The sequence below is a fragment of the Malaclemys terrapin genome, chromosome 4, assembly GCF_027887155.1.
Source record: "Malaclemys terrapin pileata isolate rMalTer1 chromosome 4, rMalTer1.hap1, whole genome shotgun sequence".
In the NCBI taxonomy this organism is placed as follows: Eukaryota; Metazoa; Chordata; order Testudines; family Emydidae; genus Malaclemys; species Malaclemys terrapin.
In genome coordinates, this window is record NC_071508.1 from 37523258 (window position 1) to 37541946 (window position 18689).

Consider the following 18689-nt stretch of genomic DNA (forward strand, 5'->3'; position numbering starts at 1 on the left):
CCCCCCGGCCCGGGCACCGAGCCTGGCCCCTTCGCTCTCCCTAGCCAGCCCCCGGGGTCTCACTGACCTTGTGCTGCCTCCCCTGGCCAGCCCCAGCGGCTGATAAAGGCCCTGCCCCGAGACTCACGGATCCCCTGTGCACTCTGACCCCAGCGCCCAACTCCCCTTACTCAGTCCCTGTAGGACACCCAGGGAGCCTTTCACCCCAGTGGTGGCCAGGGGCCCGGTGCCACCTCCAGCTCTTCCCAGCGGGAGTGGCCAGGGCCCCTACCCCCCACCCTTTTCTAGTTACTAACTCCCTTTGTACATGCCCCCACTAACACCCCGTCTTCATTCAAGCTGTTCCACACCTGGTTGGTTGGTGATTACACCAATATACCCATTAAACCACCTTTTCTGCCTCTATCACCTACTTCCAGAAGGCATGGGTGGATATATGGTTGGGGTATGTGGAGGAGGGGGGTATCTGACACACCCCTGAAGACACTCTCGTGTTTTCTAGTGAGTGATGCTAATACCCTCTGCTTTCCTGCCAATACCTTCTCCACCTATTGCTCTTACCGTTTCCATTTTCTGGTGAATGATACACCTAGCTCCCAAACCTATAGATCTAATCAGCTCTTCAGTAACACACCCTGATGAATGTCCGGCTATGTCTACACTACCACTTACGTTGGCAAAATTTGTTACCCAGGGATGTGAATATTCCACCCCCTGGGTGACATAAATTATGTCGTCATAAGTGGTTGTGTGCACAGCGCTATGTCAGTAGGAGAATGCCGCTTGTTGGGGGCGGATTAATTGCATTGATGGGAGAGTCTCTTTAGTGTAGACATAGTCTCAGTCCTTTAACCTCCCAGTCATACCTATCTTTAAATATAACTTGTGTAGTTCCTGAATAGCTCTTTCCTGTTGTTGTCAAACAAATAGGCAATCAGATCTGTAATCCCTTACAGCAGTGGTTTTCAACCTTTTTTTAATTTGTGGACTCCTAAAAAAATTTCAGATGGTGGTGCGGACCCATTTTGAAATCTTAGACATAGTCTGTGGACCACAGGTTGAAAACCACTGTTCTATGGGAACAACAACCTTTTGCGTACCCTTTAGACATAGTCTGCGGACCTCCAGGGTCTGCAGACCACTGGTTGAAGACCTTACAGTAAAGGTCCAGAATTATTACACAATAGAGTGGGGTGTGGTCTCTGCAACCAGAATCTTTTTGCTCTATTTTGTCTTGCTAGTCTCCCAATTTGATATTCGGTAATACTAGGGAATGAGAGAATGGCACCAGAGGGTATAACTAGGAGTAATTGCATAAAACTGAACAAAGGAAACTTTAGGCAGAGGATCAAGACACATTTTCTTGTATTGAGAAATATTTGGCTGTTAAAGTCTTCCAAGAATTGGATGCATAAGCCATGTTGCTTGGATCACTTAAGGATGAGTTACATGCAGACTTTATTTCAGTGTAAATTAACAGATTTAGTTACTGCAGTTCAAGTCTGTAGACAGCCATTTTTATTCCAAAATGAGTAATGTTGATCTAGTTAACTAAGCTATAGCCATTTTTATTTCAAAATTAGAATGGTGCAAGTCGCTGTGTGGATAATTCAACTAAATTGCTTTAATTGATTTATTTTAAGTGGTGCAGACGTGTTTAGACCAGTCCTTGGGATGGAGCAGTAGTAAATACATTCTGTCCAGTACTTTCAGGGGGAAGAGGAAAGACAAACAAGATGACTTTCTCTAGTTCGTTAACATTTCTAATTTACATAATTTCTTTCTCTTTAGTTCCCTTTAGTTTTCTTCTGGTGAGTGATAATCTCTTTTCCCATCGATAAGTACCCACAGTACTCTAATGTTGATTCTTGGGCTTTTGCAACGTTCTGACCCTGCCAAAATCCAGTTACTAACAAAATTAAATCACTCAACGTTTTGCTGCACTAATCAAACACTCCTTGTTCTCCTGTAGTAGAACTTACTATGTAACAGTATTTGTCTAATGCTTCCTCCAAATCATCTAGTGAGTGGCAGCCTCATTCTTCACCAAGACATCTCTCCCACTTCTTCACCAAGTTACTCTGTAAATGAATTGCCTCACACACTGCTTTCTGGGAAAGTGGAATTTCATACTCCATCTTCATGTTATTTTCTCTTCACCATGTACAGTTATCAGAAGAGCTGTGTGTGTTTGAGGGTAAAGGGATTCCCCCTCACATAGCTTGTCTTACATAATGTAATACCTCTTTATTGATCCAGAAAGGTAAAACCAATTTTACTTAGTCCACTTGACTGGTGGAACTTGCTTCATTTGGATTTACTGCATGTCAATTCCACAAGATGTGGTAAACATGATTTTTTCATCTGAAATGTGTCATAGTCCATCTTAGTGCTAATGATTAAATTGAGCTTCATGTCCATTTTTGTTGAATTTGTCACCCGAGACAGATTCATGCATACCTGGAAAACCTCAAAGGGAAATATTTCAACATCATCTTCCATTCTGGAGTTTCTTGAGAAATTTGGCTCTCTATGTGTATAAGTTCCCATAATGTTTCTCTGGGACTTTCTTGAGCTGCATGCCATCGTTTTCTGGAAAAGGAAATCCAGTTACTGGGTATCTTTAAAAGTTTGTTTTAAAAAGAAATGCATTCATTGGCTTGATCTACAGACCGAACAGAGAACATGCTCAGCTGACACTAGAAAGGAGAGGCTCAGTAGGAGGGGAAAAACATGAACAGAGGAAGATCTGATTTGGCTTGAGCATTGCACTAGTGAGAAGCTCCTGGCTCTAGATCCGCTGGCTTTGGCAGTAATGAAAGAGGGGATGTGTTGATCTTGATGGCTCCTGTGATACATTTCTGCTAGTTTAAATCTCAGCAAGAAATATCCAGATGCTGCTAGATCCCAGGATAGTCAATAGAAAATTATTTGGAGCCTGCTGCACCAAAAGTACATCTGGCTAGGAAAGAACATTATCTTCAGGGTGCAGGAACTATCTGGGAGAGAACACTCTGGGAACTTGCCACGTCCAGGCTCTATTACCGGATCTTGCTGAGGTCTACAGATAGTGCCACCTTGTAAATGGAAAATGGGTAAAACTGTCACTTGTTTGTTTTTAAATGTCATTTTGTTTTGCCAAATTGTTTAAAGTTTAAAAATTCTAATACTGTTCTGAATTTCCTGGTTATATTTTGTGGAAATAGCTGCGTGTTCTGCCATTTTCATAGGGCCTTCCTCTACATGAAGGCTTTAAGTGAATTTGTCATTAAAAGTCTGTATTAGGTGTTGTGATTAGAGCTGGTATCTGAATATACTAGATTCATCAAAAATGTCATAATAAATAATGCTGTTATTTTCATACCTGCCACTCTAAGAAGAGTTAGGTTGACCAAATGTGCCATTATCTCCATGGCTGTCTTAGGAGAGAGCTTCTTTAGTGTACAGTATTTCCCATGCGTTACTTGGTCCTCACTAGAAGAACAGTGAGGGCAAACACTACAACTGCAGTGTAACTTTTCAATGTTGTAGAATTAGCATAATCAGCAATAATAGTGCCTATCCTCATGATATTTAAGCGCTGACAGCCAAAATTTCCAAAGAAAGTGTCCATAGACGTTTCAATGAATATTGAGGGATATGGCAATCTAGTTCTCACCCAGCAGGATGTTGGGTTTGCCTCACTGACTACTTAAATGACCTTATGGTCTTTTGTATTTGTGGCTGTGTGAATTACATAGGACCCAGAGCTACTACCCTTGAAATCCACCGATGTCTGAACTCAGTTACTGGTGTGGCCTATCCAGTGTAAGAAATGGAAAATATTTAATAGATTTGTAGACACAATAAAAGGAACCCTTCCTAGAAGTAATACAACTTAATTTGCATAATTAGTTTCACTGTCATAAATGTGGTTCTTTTGAAGCTTTAACATTTAGCTTTAGCTATAACACCTTTTGCAGAGCTTTAAAACAGACCCAGATATGAATGTAGTTAAACTTTGCAAATTGGCTTTTTTTGGCATGAGAAAATGAAACTGGTGCTGTGTGTCCCAACTAAGGGTTACTAAAACTGCAAAATGTTAAATCTGTATTATGAGGGCATGCATATTTTTGTCAGGAGCAGAAATATGTCAAATACAAGGGGAAGAGGGATGGGGGAGAAGAAACCTTACAGTTGAGCTAGGTTAACACAGTATAGCCTTCTCTTCAGTTTTTGCACTTGCCCTGAAAATACATTAAATATTTACCCCTTGTGTTGATTGCAAAACGTATTGGTTTTAGAGCAGGGTTGGAAGTATACAGTTAGCCAGGAAAGCTTCCTGCTCACCCTGGGCAAGTGCGTCCATCGTCTTCCACAGATTCTAAACTTTCATTGGAAGTTTCTTGCTTTCTTCACAACCATAAGAGCCTTCTTTGTGGCAGGGACTGGCTTTTGTTACGTTGGCATAATGCCTAGCACAATGGGGCTGACTCTCATGGGGCTACCACTATACAAATAATAACTAATGCAGTGCTGTCTTTGTAAGTTTGCAGGCGTACAGCTCCAGTGCCACAGCTGCAGCTCAGTTTCTGCAAGTTGCAGAATAGTGGTTCATTTTTCTCAGTCTTCGTGGGGTTGTTTCATTCTGCTGCAGCCTGGGCTAACTATGAGTGCATTTGCTTGGAAGTACATGAAAACAGGGTGAATAGCAGCTAAAAACCCTCCTCGTTAGCAGTAGGGAAGCTGAGAGGAATAGTGTAGCAGAGACGCATCTCATTACAGTAGGCTGGGGATGTGTGCTGCGAATCCTCATTCTTATGGTAGTTGTGGGACTCGTGGGAAAAAGAGTAAATGTCCCTTCCAGCAGTCAGAGAGGATTAGGTGCAGGGATTTCAAGTGTCTAACATCAACCCACCGTAGCTGATAGTCATAAACTTTAAGGTCAGTAGGGGCCATCTGGATCATCTAGTCTGACCTCTTGTGGCCTGGTGTTATATAGAATTTCAGTTACCCCTGTATTGAGCCCAATAACTTCTTTGACTAAAGCACATCTTCTGGAAAGACATTCTCTATTTTTTGGAGTCTTCAAATAGAGAATCAATTGCTTCCCTTGGTAGTTTGTAACAATGGTTAATCACCCCTCTTTTTGAAAAAGAAAAAGTACTTTTATTTTTAATTTGAATTTGCCTGGTTATAACTCCCAGCCATTGGTTCTTGTTATGCCTTTTTCTCTTATGTTAAAAAGCCCTCAAGTATCTCATTTTCAGTGATGGTGTATATGAAACATGGAGTCCCCACACAAGATTCAGGAACAGAATTCTAGTGGATAATGAAGAGGGGTGAGGGCTTGAACTGATATTTTGTTGTGCTAGTACAGTTTCTACAGAATTTTTTTCAGGGCTGTTTTAGAGGAAGACAAGTTAGGGACTTGACAAAGAAATTAGAACTGCAGAAATTCTAGTCTAAATGGCGCAGGTCCTCTATTTTTGAGGTTTCTAATGTTCTCTTTTGGTCAGTGGAGCCTCTCCTAATGGTCAGCAGAATGAAACCATTCAAGAACCAAGCAGTGAGGGATTGCGGGAGAGGATTTTTTTCTGACAGTTTGTACAGTGGCCCGCTGAATGAAATGTTGACAAGTCACTGCTTACTTGCACATATTCCTGGTCCCAGACAAACTAGGAACTATACGTTGATGACAAGAGGCTTTTACAAGAGGACATTAGGAGAAAGAGGTTAATGGCTTAACCAGCTGGTAAAGAGGAGGAATAAAATAGGAGATTTGAGGACAGCTTTGTATGAACGTTTCTTAGTCCATACTCTATTAATAGGTGCTATACCCCTTTCAAGAAGGGAGCAGTCTTTGTGTTTGAAGCTCTTAATATTGCTATGCTGTGTGAATTGATAGCTCTTAAGGTGAGCCCAGTTGTGGTCTCATTCTCCACTCTCTTAACTTTAATCTCCTTTCTATTCCTTGTGATTGACGCTTTCTGTTCAGCTTGGAGCTGCAGGGATGGAGCTTTCAGTTGGAGCTGCAGGGGCAGTACCTGTGGGCACGGCAGCGTGCAGAGCCGCCTGGCCGCGCCTCTGCGTAGGAGCTGGAGAAGGGACATACTGCGGCTTCCAGGAGCCGTTTGAGATAAGCTCCGCCCAGAACCTGCACCCCTGATCCTCTCCCCATGCCCCAATCCCCTGATCCCCCTCCCGCCCTCTAAACCCTTTGATCCCAGCCTGGAGCACCCTCCTGCACCCCAAATCTCTCATCCCCAGCCCCCACCCCAAGCCTGCACCCCAACCCCCTGTTCCTGCCTGGAGCCCCTTCCCACACCCTGAACTCCTCATTTCTGGCCCCAACCCGGAGCCCGCACCTCCAACCAGAGCCCTCTCCCCCTCCTGCATCCCAACCCCATTTTGTGAGCGTTCATGGCCCGCCATACAATTTCTATTCCCAGATGTTTCCCTCAGACCAAAACGTTTGCCAACCCCTGCACTTGAGTATGTGTCCTAGGGATAGTATTAAATAGCATTAAAACTGATATCTGCAATTCTTTAGTGTAAATACTCGAGCAGGAGGGAGGAGGTGATTGGGAGGCATTAGGGGTTTTGCAGGGCTCTTGGGGTGAAGAGACTGGGGGACAGGGGAGCTGTGTCTGTCCTAGGGACTAGTGTGGCAGGAACACTGTGTCTGAGGTATTGGCACTCAAAGGGTTCTTTCAGGGATCTGAAGCAGGAGGGCTGAAACATTGTCATCTGACTTGTTTTGTAAATTGCTTTGGAATCCAGAGGTCAGAAGGAAAGCACTCGGGGGGAATAAATCAGTTTCATACTGCTAGAAGGCTAACCTAACTTTTGCCCACTGGCACGCGCTCTCCTTCTCCTTAGTTGAGGATTTTTTGTTTTTTAATAATTTAATTCAAGTGTTTCTTTTGGGTTTTTTTATTTGTATCCCTTTTAATCTTATCTATATTAAAAAATAACACTGGTTTAACTAAATTGATTTTAAATTATTTAAACTTTCATGAACCTGTGATGCAAAAGCCCTAAATAAGGTTAAGCCTTGTTTAAAATGCATCTGCATTAGGAGTTTGACTTTTAGCTAGATCAGTTTTAAAACTAATTCTTGTAAGTCACGAACTCCATAGTATAGAAAAGGTCTGAATCTGTGTTTACCTTTCCCACCAGCAGAAAAATTAATTTTGCAACCTTAGCTAGTCTTCAAATTGCCGCTATTGGTGCTGCCATGGAAATACCACTGGACATTACTGAAGTGGGTGTCGGGGGGAATGTTATGTTAAGAAAAATGGGTGTTTATATCCTTATCAAGCATCACAAGTATGTACAGAAATTTAATAAGGACGTTATGTACCTTTACAAACTTACTCAACGTTTGTTAATTGCCCAATAGCAGGTATTTCTTGATTGCCCTGTTTTTTTGTAGCTTTAAAGCTCTAAGTTTTGAACTCTAACCTAGATTTTTAAGCTCTTTGGGGCAAGCACGGTATCTGCTGCAGTCTAGAAAGCACAGCAGGGTGCTGAACCTACTTAGGCCTGTCAGACACTGCTGCAATATATATACAAAAAAGTACTTGTCCCAATGTGGTTGTTCTGAGTTATTCTTCTGGGGTTTAGGTGATGAGAAATAAAGCAATAAAAGAGCATCAAATATGGGAGAGAAGTGGGGGGTGGCATATAAATCAGGAAGGGATACAGTTCTGTGTTGCATGTTCCTAAAAAGAATAGAAATAGATCAGCAGAAAAAAATACTTCATGCCTTTACTGCATGTAGTTTTACTGAAATCTGTTTTATAATGGAGCGGCAATAGCTTTTCCTTATTTAAGTCTGCAATCAGCCTTCACTCTAAAACCCTGTATTTCGTCCCTCGGTAACTATGGATTGGGAAACTGGGTTAGCTTAAACCACCAGCCATACTTTGAAGACAATGTTTATGCAAAGCCTGATGCAAATCTGTCAACTGTTTGAGTTAGCCGTTAAAAGCTTGACTGTGTCTCCCTCTAGCTCAAAAGTTTGCTTCTACTTTAAACTTTCCATGGAGTAAAATCTCCTTGAAAGGATGTGTGCTGGCTGTATTTGAAGAAAGTGGCTTGTAACTAAGCAAAGTTACTGGTATTTGAATAATTTCAGGGGCCCAATCCTGCTCCCTTGGATTTGACTAGGAGTCTTGCCACTGGCTCCAATAAGAAGAGGATTAGGCCCTGTTTCTGTGAGCATGTTGCCCTCTATGGTTGGTTAAAGCAAAGAAAGTATATAGCTTCCAATGACACAAGGACATTTAACACTGTAGGATTGGAGCCTAGCTCTCATGCACATGCTTAACTTTAGCATGTGAGTAGTCTGACTTCAGTGGAACTACTCACATGCTTAAAGTTAAGCATATGTGATTGAAAGCTTGGTGCCTGAGAGTTTCCTTTACTTCCAGTAATACAAAGCTTGTGGTTCTCTGCAGAACAAGGGTTCAACTCCTAATTCTTCAGGAAAAGAGACCTAATAGTGTCTCCTTCGTCAATACTGTAACAGTTCCTTTATAAAGCAGGTTTTACTCTCCCTTGAAACTCCCAAAAATGACCAATAGTACGACAACCCTAAACAATGAAGACCTGTTTTTTTGGTTAATTAGAGTAAGTTCTAACCTTGAATAAATGTAGCTACTACCTTTACAGAAATAAGATTTAGAAATAGCTTTTTGAAGCATTTGCTGTTTGATGCCCTCCTCCCCCAAATCACCCCAATGAAATCTTATTACATCACAGAAGTTATTTTTTGAGTATTCCCAGGCAATCTCACTTTTTAAAAAAATTCATGAACAGCACTTATATACCACAGTAGTAAGTGATCTGTAAATACAGATAAGTTAGGTACATTTTTCATTGGCTCATCAGTTTTCAGGGGCAGAAATATTAAATATTTAAAGGAATTGCTGCCATTTGAAAGCAAGACCTGATTCAGTCACTGAAACTGTCATAAGGAAAAGCTGATGGAGAATATTTTACAACATCTGTCCTCAACTAACTTTTTCATTAAGCAAAGGCAGAGAGACTGGGATGACTGATTACTTCTACATAATGCAGCCTTGTCAACAAGTTCTTTCCATGATCCTTATAAATACACTGGGGTGATGCAGTGTGGACAGACAATACATTTTTTTGCCGGTTTCTTCTCATAGCAAAGCTATTTTTGGAATTGATAAAATTAAAGGAGCAAATGGTGCTATTAAGCTAATAATCTTATGACCTCCATTTCATTTATTTGAAAACTACACACAAGATGTTTTTAAAACAAACTTGGAAGTTGCATAAACAGGCTTTAAAAATGTATGTTTGCTATGGACAATGCACCATCATATCATTTACAAAACTCAAGCACTTAAAATAAAAAAAATGGGTAGTTAGCTACATAGTAAATCTTACACTGCACTTGTAATCTACAATACACTCCATCGGTAATCATAAAATATAAACATGCTAAATGGCCTGAGTTTCATATGTATGCATTAGTGGCAAATTGATCAGGTCCAAATTCACATTCTAAATCCATATAATTAAACTAATAAAATAAACAGATGCCATTGCTGTTAAATACAGTATTTTATCAAAAAGCTTGCTGCCAACTGATAGTTACTGATATTTTTCATTTACCATATATACTTGTTCATTATCCCGTTCGTTTATAAGCCGACCCCCCAAGATGGTTAGGTAAAAATTGCAAAAACTGTATGACCCTTTCATAAGTTGACCCTATATTTCAGGGGTTGGCAAACTTTGCCTCCTGGCCTGTTAGGGTAAGCCGCTAGTGGGCCTGGATGTTTTGTTTACCTGGAGCATTCACAGGCACGGAGCCCCTCAGCAGGGAATAGGGGGGTTGAATGGGGGCAGGGGTCCTGGGGGGGGCAGTCAGGAAGGAGAGGGGAGGCTGGATGGGGTGCCGGGGGGCAGTCAGGGGCGGGGATTCCAGGGGGGGACAGGGACAGAGCAGAGGGAGTGGATGGGGCAGGGGTCCCGGAGGGGCAGTCAGGAAGGAGAGGGGTTGGATGGGGCGGCGGGGGGCAGTTAGGGATGGGGCAGAAAGGGGACAGGGAGCAGGCGGGGTGGATGGGGCAGGGGTTCCAGGGGGCTGTCAGGGAACAGGGGGGTTGGATGGGACAGGAGTCCCAGGGAGGAGGGGGAGCAGGGGCCGGGCCATATGTGGCTGTTTGGGGAGGCACAGCCTCCCCTAACCGGCCCTCCACACTGTTTCGGAAACCCAATGCGACCCTCAGTCCAAAAAGTTTGCCCGCCTCTGTCCTAGATGGATGCCCTAACAACCAGGCTACAAAGTCATTCTCTCTGGCTACCTGCCTAGTATGCTGGGTTTTGTAAATTGGAGACTAAGGGATCTATGTCTGCCCATTCATTGCATAGGCAATCTAGGTGCCTAATTCAGAAACAACACTTTGATTCACAAAACCTGTGATTTATTTATTTATCTAGCCACCTAAAAGTTAGGTATTGCTATGCTCAGTATCATATCTCCTAGTACAGGGGTCGGCAACCTTTCAGAAGTGGTGTGCCGAGTCTTCATTTATTCACTCTCATTTAAGGTTTCGTGTGCCAGTAATACATTTTAACGTTTTTAGAAGGTCTCTTTCTATAAGTCTATAATATATAACTAAACTGTTGTTGTATGTAAAGTAAATAAGGTTTTTAAAATGTTTTAGAAGCTTCATTAAAAATTGAATTAAAATGCAGAGTCCCCCGGACCGGTGGCCAGGACCCGGGCAGTGTGAGTGCCTCTGAAAATCAGCTCGCGTGCCGCCTTCGGCACCCGTGCCATAGGTTACCTACCCCTGTCCTAGTACTTAACACACACACCTGCTGGCACTGTCAACACAGATTTTTGAATTTCCCAGCCCCCTTTTTCTAGAAAAACCCAAACCATGGATTGTGTATTTCCAGTTTGTGAACTTCTGTCACACTGATGTATTTATGTGAATCTAACTTTATTTGAAAGTTTGGTACCAAAGACATTAGGTTATAATTTCAATTTGCGAATGAAAACTCATAAAAAGCTAAAAGAGAAGTGATGAGAACTTAAAGGTTCTTGTTGTGCATATTAAACAAGAAACTCTAGTATTTTAAATGTCAGGGTATTGCTGTGATACCTAGATTAACAGACATGGGGACAATTCCCAGAGCACATGAAACATTCAGGAGCATTGAATTTTCACCTTGATGATCTTTCCATAAAGGGATGAGTGAAATTAGAGCATCAGTGAGTTCTTGTAGATGACTTACTACATCTATTTATTCAAATGAGGGTATGCTTCTAGGCTGAATACATCTTATTTAGCAAGCCCTGAGGGACTAAAAATATTTTTGAGAATAAATTGTTTTTGTCGGGTACATGTCTTAAAGTAGACGGAGGAGTTGATGAGGACAGCAGTCATGACTGTATTGTAACCTCCTCTTGGATTACTTTATAAAAAGAACATTTAAGAAATAAAACAAAGAATGAAATATCTGTATAATATGCAGCCTTGAAAACTTCAGGGAAAGAATGGAGCTTCTTCCAGTGATGCAGCATTCTTGTTACAGTGACTTGTTGTAATTAAGAGACCATGTTCAGGATAACTAAATTAGATAAACTCACGCAGTGTCCTATTGCATAATATCCTTTAGGAAGGGATTGTATCTAGTTTTTAAACTAGTATAGTGCTGTGTAAAATAGGAGTTGAGTCATATGACTGGCCAATGAATGTTAAGTATGTGATGTCTGAATCATCTGGGTTTCCCCCCCTCCCCCCTGCATTCTGAGAGGAGGCTCTGGTCAAAATGTAGATACATCTGTTTAGCAGGAAGCTTGCTATCCTGAAGCCTGTGAATAAGATTTGATATATTCAAAAATCATAAAGAATTTAGTTCTTAAGCAACTGCTATTTGTTTCTGGAGTTAATCTGTATGCTTTGTTTGGATTATGTGGAAGGACCGTTTTAAATGTTGAACATTTCTTAAGTGGCAGAAGAGAATTGCACCCCTCTATGAGGTATTATTGCATGTTTTCCTTGGAGATTAATAGACCTGTTTGAGTGCTGATTATGTTTTGAAACCTTGAGTTATTGTTGGGAAAAATGTGGTTCTGAGTAGAACTTACCTTATATTTTAGAAGGCAATTTAATTTGTTGCTTTAGTTTTTCAAGCTGGTGAGGGAATTTTTATAAAATTGCTTGTAGCTCTTTGAGTTGCATTAGTTGCATTTTAAGGAAATGAATGAGTATGGAAATGTAAGACTAGCACAACTTGAGCCACAACCAAACTTGTTAAGAGCTAGCCTTCATTAAGGATAATTCTGTCCTGTTTTTGAAGTTTTATACCCAAGTTACTTTAAATATCTGGTAGCAAACTAGTGCTATAGTTCTGAAAAGTTAAACACTTTCATGGTATGCTTTGATCTCTGATGATTTGACTTCCATTAAACTTTCCAAAACATTCACTTTATGGCTGAGGCCAGAGTGAGAAGTTCAAAGTAATGACAGTAAATGAAAATATGGATTTCATAATGAAAAATGGTCCACTTCAAACTAACTGTGTTGTTGCTGCAACACTACAGTTTATTGTATACCTCATTTCTGAGGTTTAAGATCGGTAGACATACATGCAGCAATAATAATCCAAACACGTTGTGCCTCAATTTATGACTCTATTGTTTTAACTCTTACGACATTCACGTGAGCTTCTATAAACATTTTCTCACTGTAGACAATACTACTAAAAAACTAGGAGTGATATAAATGATGACTTCACTCCTATTCTGCCATATCAATTATACCTATAGCTAAAGTATTGAATGTGGCATTTTAGTGGCAAATTTAATGCCAAAATATCCATATATGTTCTTGTGGTTATCAGTAGGTACATGCATGACGTGGTGGTGTTGAGTTTATGGTGGCAATGGATTTCATGATAAGCAAATGGGATCTGAGTATCAAGAAGTTAAAGGGCTCTTTAAATGTGAAATATGAACTCATTGTTCAGATTTTACATTGCAGAATTGTAGAATTCACTCTCCCTTATTTCTAGATTGAAATTGTTTGTGGACACAGTTCTATACAGTTTGATTTAGTGACAGGGAAAATCTCCATTTCCGCTCAGTAAAAATGATGAAGCAAACATATGAGCCCTAATTAATCTATTTTCTCATAAAACAACCTCTAAATAGTATGTGCTGATGCTTTCAAAGGAATTTAGATGGTTTTTAATCTTCTGTTCAGTTAGTCAGTTTTTCTGTTGCTAACAAACTGTGTACTGGGAATTAGTGAAAATGACAATACACAAAGTGCTTTCAAATACACAAAGCAAACATACTGAGAAATCGGGAAAGAATTTCACTTTTTGTAATCTTAAGTGTTTGTAACAATAGTTGGTATAAAATGTTCAGTCAAGTTGATTTTTTTTCAAGTTGATGCCCTTCACTACGCAAGTGTTTCTAGAAATCCTCCAGTGGAGAAGCATTATAAGGGAAAACATAAAAGTACCAGGTTTGAGAACTTTTTAAATTATAAGCCTGTCACACATGGAAGTAAGTTTAATGCTGACAATGTTCTGTGCTGCATAGTGCACAGAAATACAGTCTAACATGTACTAAAATGTAAAGCACCTTAAGTGTTACCAGTGCCTGTCTAGCTTTCAATAAAATAGCCCAATATGCTGGTCTTTTGTAACGATTCCTCCCCCCACCCCACCCCATTCTGATCTAGTGTTAATTGACTTTTTTCTGAACTGCAGGAGAGCTCACACCTTAACAGTCCTGTTTATCCTCACATGTGCGCTGGGATATGTAACTTTGCTTGAAGAAACTCCACAAGATACAGCCTACAATACAAAGAGGTAACTATCCTTTGCAGAAGTGTTGCAATATAGCATTTGTCCTGTTAGTATGAAACTAGCAAAACTAAACTACAACCTATAAGCTCATCTGATACAAAAGTCTTTGAATTTAGTCTCTAATCAGTGTAGTGTTTCTTACTGTAATGAGCTCCTATGCATATGTGTAAATATAACTAATTATAAAATCTCTTAATGCATTCAGTTGTTTCTGTGGCAACTCATTCTCTCTTTGCTGATGTGTTGAGGCCTGTCTTTTACAATATATAAACAAGCTAAGTTTGCTGTGTGAACTGTAAATTAATTACTTGTATGTTTATGCAAGGCTTTGGTTGAGGTTTTAATGGAAATGCACATTTGGGCTGTGAGCAAACATGAGAACTTGTACCCCAAATGGTAACTTTCAGAAAATAAAGTTTTTAGAACTATTTCATACCTGAATGTGTTCCATCAGTACAATTATGTTCTATTCAAACTGATTAAGCTTAATCAAACATTTCCTCTATAGAAGTAGAGCAGGAAAACGATGATTACATCTCCTTACTTTGTATAGGGAGTGAACTTTGTGTGTGTTTTGCAAGAGTGCACAAACAAAAGTGTTCCTTCCCCATCATTAGGGAGTCCCTGTCTTCAAGACCTAAATCTTTTCCTAACTAAATTGATGGAGGGACCTTCTTTACCAGTCTCTCTTGAACATCTATCAATCAAAACATCCTTCCTGATAACAGTTATCGTATATACTCGATCATAAGCTGGTTCGTTTATAAGCTGACCCCCCTCCTCCCCCCCGCCCAAGATGGATAAGTAAAAATGGAAATTTTTTATAATCCGTTCATAAGCCGACCCTATAATTCAGGGGTCAGCAAACTTTGGCTCCCGCGCCATCAGGATAAGCCGCTGGTGGGCCGAGATGGTTTGTTTACCTCGAGTGTCCGCAGGCACGGAGGTAAACCTAAGTAAACAAAGTGTCCCGGCACGCCAGCTGCTTACCCTGACAGGCCAGGACAGAAACTGGTGGGGAAATTTTTTGTGGGGGAGAAGCTGGGAGTCAGGGGAGTAACCCCTGTGACCACCCCCCACATGACCTCACCCCTAGCCCAGGACCCCCACACTCTCCCCATCCCTTCCCACCTTTTCTGGGGAGGGCTAGGGGGGGATGTCTCTGACCTGTCTGGAGCTGCTCCAGCAGGCTGGGCAGCACGGCCGCAGCCTGCTTCGGTGGGCCAGACTGGGCGGCGCGGCCGCAGCATGTTCCAGCGGGCTGGGCTGGGCAGCACGGCCGCAGCCTGCTCCGCCGCCCATGCGGCGCAGCCACAGCCTGCTCTAGGGGATGGGGCCGAGCAGCTTGGCTGCAGCCTGCCAGCCCCGGAGCTGCAGCTGCTTCAGAGGCTGGGGGGAGAGCAGCGTGGCCAAGCGGAGAGACTCTGGCCCCGCCTCTTCCCTTCTGTCTCTGCTGTCTGTGCTGCTTCTCCTTGCTCCCTCTGTTGGGGGAGGGGCTGTGTCCCACCTCTCCCTTTCTATACCCGTTCATAAGCCGACCCCTGTCTCTGTTGCTTCCCTTTTTTTACTAAAAAAATTCGGCTTATGAACGAGTATATACGGTACGTCTGTGGAGAGGTTGAGTGAGCTTAGTGCTTTCATTCTACTTTATACTGTGGTCCACAAGGAAAGTTATCACAATTCCATCCCAGCTTCATGTTTAAGGTGTTCTCAATGTATTTCTCTCTCCACGTTCTTTGCAGACTCCTCTTCTACTGAGGGAAACTTGTCTCCGTATTGTAGATTTAAGGACACGCTGTTTTTACCTGGAAAACACCAGGCCTTTGAGAAGATAAAGTATCTTGTTTGTCAAGTATCAGGGGGTAGCCGTGTTAGTCTGTATCTACAAAAACAACAAAGAATCTGGTGGCACCTTAAAGACTAACAGATTTATTTGGGCATAAGCTTTCGTGAGTAAAAACCTCACTTCTTCGGATGCATAGCTATGCATCCGAAGAAGTGAGGTTTTTACTCACGAAAGCTTATGCCCAAATAAATCTGTTAGTCTTTAAGGTGCCACCAGATTCTTTGTTATCTTGTTTGTATCATGTAGGGAGAAGTGCCAAGGGAGAACCCATTACCAATCAAAGGCTTTCTCACTGGATTAGTAGATGTATAGAATATAGTTATACTTTAGCTAGGAAACCAGGGCCCCATGGTTTACAAGAGCCACTGCAGCATCAGTAGCATGCCGCTGGCAGGTTTCCCTGGTGCAAATCAGCATCTTGGAAGTCGATGCACACTTACACCAGATGCTATTTATATTCAGCATTGCACTCCAATGCCTGGTTTGGGAGGGCAGTGCTACAGTCCATATTTATCTGTGAACACCTTGCCCGCTAGCCACCTGGGAGAGCACTGCTTGCTAATCTCCCTTAAGGGGAATACACATAGGCCGTCAAAGAAGAGATTTACTGTTTTGAGAGTTGCCTCTGTGTATTCATTCTACCCATCCACCGTCCCATCTACCTTGGAGTTCTGTATAACATCAGACCTCAGTAGTTAGGGAGAAGAAACAAAAGGTCATTGGGGGGGTGTCCACTCCCTTGTATACAAGGTGATAATGTCAACTGTGAGTGCCAAGTTTTTAAGGCAATTCCACAGCTCAACTTCATGAGCACCATATCCCATATGTGTGAATATACAGACTCTGGAAAAACAGCTATTGATAAGCAACCTCTTTGCTGTCTAATAATTATACAACTTCGGCCCTTTTCATGGTCACCAAATGTATGGTTGCGTACCTTCTATCTTTCTTCGGTTATACCAATATGTTGAGGAGAGTTTGTGTGTTCACTGCCTGAGATAGCAACCTCAGAACACACCTATCTTTGTATTCCAATAAATAAAGTTGGATTTGGCATTGATGTGTGGTTAGAATGGACTAGATAGTAGTGTTGAGTGGCTAGAAATTAGAGCCCCATCAATGTGGAACGGAGTTCTGATTGTAGCTCTGCCATTAGCTTGACTTGTGACCTAGAACCATCATCATAATTTCCAGGTAGAGAAGAGGTGAAAAGAGGTATGTTGAGGATTCATTGTTTGTAAAGTGCTATATAAATGTGTCACATAGTCATACCTCCCTCAGAAGTTCCCTTGGGGGGCGGAATACCCAGACAGCCAGGATAACTCAAGAATCCGAAGGTGGCTGTTCACTGCAACATCTTTATTCTTTTATTATTATGCCTTCTTGACTTGGAAATTAGAGTTGCTTGTATAGTGACCTGAGGTTCAGTCTCAAAATTATGGTGCAGCCAAGTTTCAGCAGTCCCCTGTAATTTATTCAGGCACATGGGCTTGCAGAAGGCTACCAGAAACAAGCTTTTCTTCAGACTCGTTTTCCCCTGCTGCAACTTGGGTTTTGTTAGGTATTACTTCCTGTAGCTTCGTAAGTGGCTTTTCAATCTCCTTGGTGTGAGATTGATGCCTTTTCTCTGCATTCCTGTTATTGCTAATGCTTCGTTATCTTTATCAAACACTAGCTACAGTGTTAAGAAACAGCCCGGGAAAAGAGCCTGTGTAATAACACCTAGAAGAATGAGATCTGCTGTTTCAGAGTACAAATCCTTTATAAAAGGATGAGCCTGTTTGGATGTGCTGAAGGAAACCCTCAAGAACATTCGATCTCTCTGCTAGATGGTTCTGATGTGCTGAAAGAAACATTCGAAGAGAAGCTTTTCTTGTTGTTTTGCTGTATATGATTGAGCTTACTTTTTTATCAGCCCCTCCATTTTGACTTTAGGGTTGTGTGGCAGTTATGTACCTCATTCCGTGTTTATACACAGTAATTTTAGCCAATAAATTTCAAACCTATTCTAGTGTTCCTTGTAGAAAATAAAATGTGTTTAGTTTCTAGAACCCCCCAAAAAGTAGAGTGCCTGGTTTTATATCTTGGTGACTTACAATAGAGTACTTTGTCTTGCCTTGGATCACAGTTCTACCTTATTTTAGGCTAGTTCTGCTCTTTCTGTGGCTTTACCTTCTGTTCTTTAAACTCTAAAATCTGTGTCTGCTTGAAGCTGTCACTCTCTGAAAAACTCCCACACTAACACTTACTCTGCTTAATGAACATCAATAGCATAATCATACAATGTGTAATGAACAGTGTCTGTACCTGCGATTATTCAGTACTTGGAAATGAAAATGTGTATTGCAGTAAAGCTCTGTTCTTGTCTGTATGTGGGGCCCACAAATGTAGAATTACAAACACTTTGAAATCATTAGTTTTCATACTCTTGTTGCATATTAACTTGTGAGGTGATAAACTAGTCTGGGACAAGGGGGGTGGGTAGGGCAGAATAGAAGAATAGTAGGGAACAAGGAATACAAACCAGAACTGCTCCACTCCCCATTGCAAACATGCTCCCAAGACTGAGTAAAGCAGATGCATCCGAAGAAGTGGGCTGTAGCCCACGAAAGCTTATGCTCTAATAAATTTGTTAGTCTCTCAGGTGCCACAAGTACTCCTGTTCTTTTTGTAAAGCAGATGGGTAGTTCCTTGAAAACCAGCTTTCCCTCCCTACTCCCCTAAAGGCCCCCTATGCAGCTGCCTACAGCAGTATCTCACATGTACAGGGGTGTGAGCACAGATAGCAGCAGAAAGAATATATCAAAAAGGATAGTCATACAGTTGAAAGCCAGACTGGACCACCAGATTATTGTCTGACCTCCTGTTGTCACGGGCACCAACAAGTAAGAATAAGGCAGTAACTATTGCAGAGCATGATTCAAGGAGATGTGGGGTGCTGGTGGGAACCTCAGTACTGCTCCATCCTTTTATATCTCAGATTACCTAT

At 41.6% G+C, this 18689-nt stretch overlaps 1 protein-coding gene across 1 annotated transcript in view; it reads left to right on the plus strand.

Annotated features, from left to right (window-relative positions):
- PTDSS2 (phosphatidylserine synthase 2) overlaps window positions 1-18689 on the plus strand; it is a 73170-nt gene that overhangs the window by 348 nt on the left and 54133 nt on the right. Inside the window, exon 2 of the mRNA XM_054025198.1 lies at window positions 13756-13857. Coding sequence (XP_053881173.1) covers window positions 13756-13857 — 102 coding nt within the window. The remainder of the gene's footprint in view (window positions 1-13755; window positions 13858-18689) is intronic.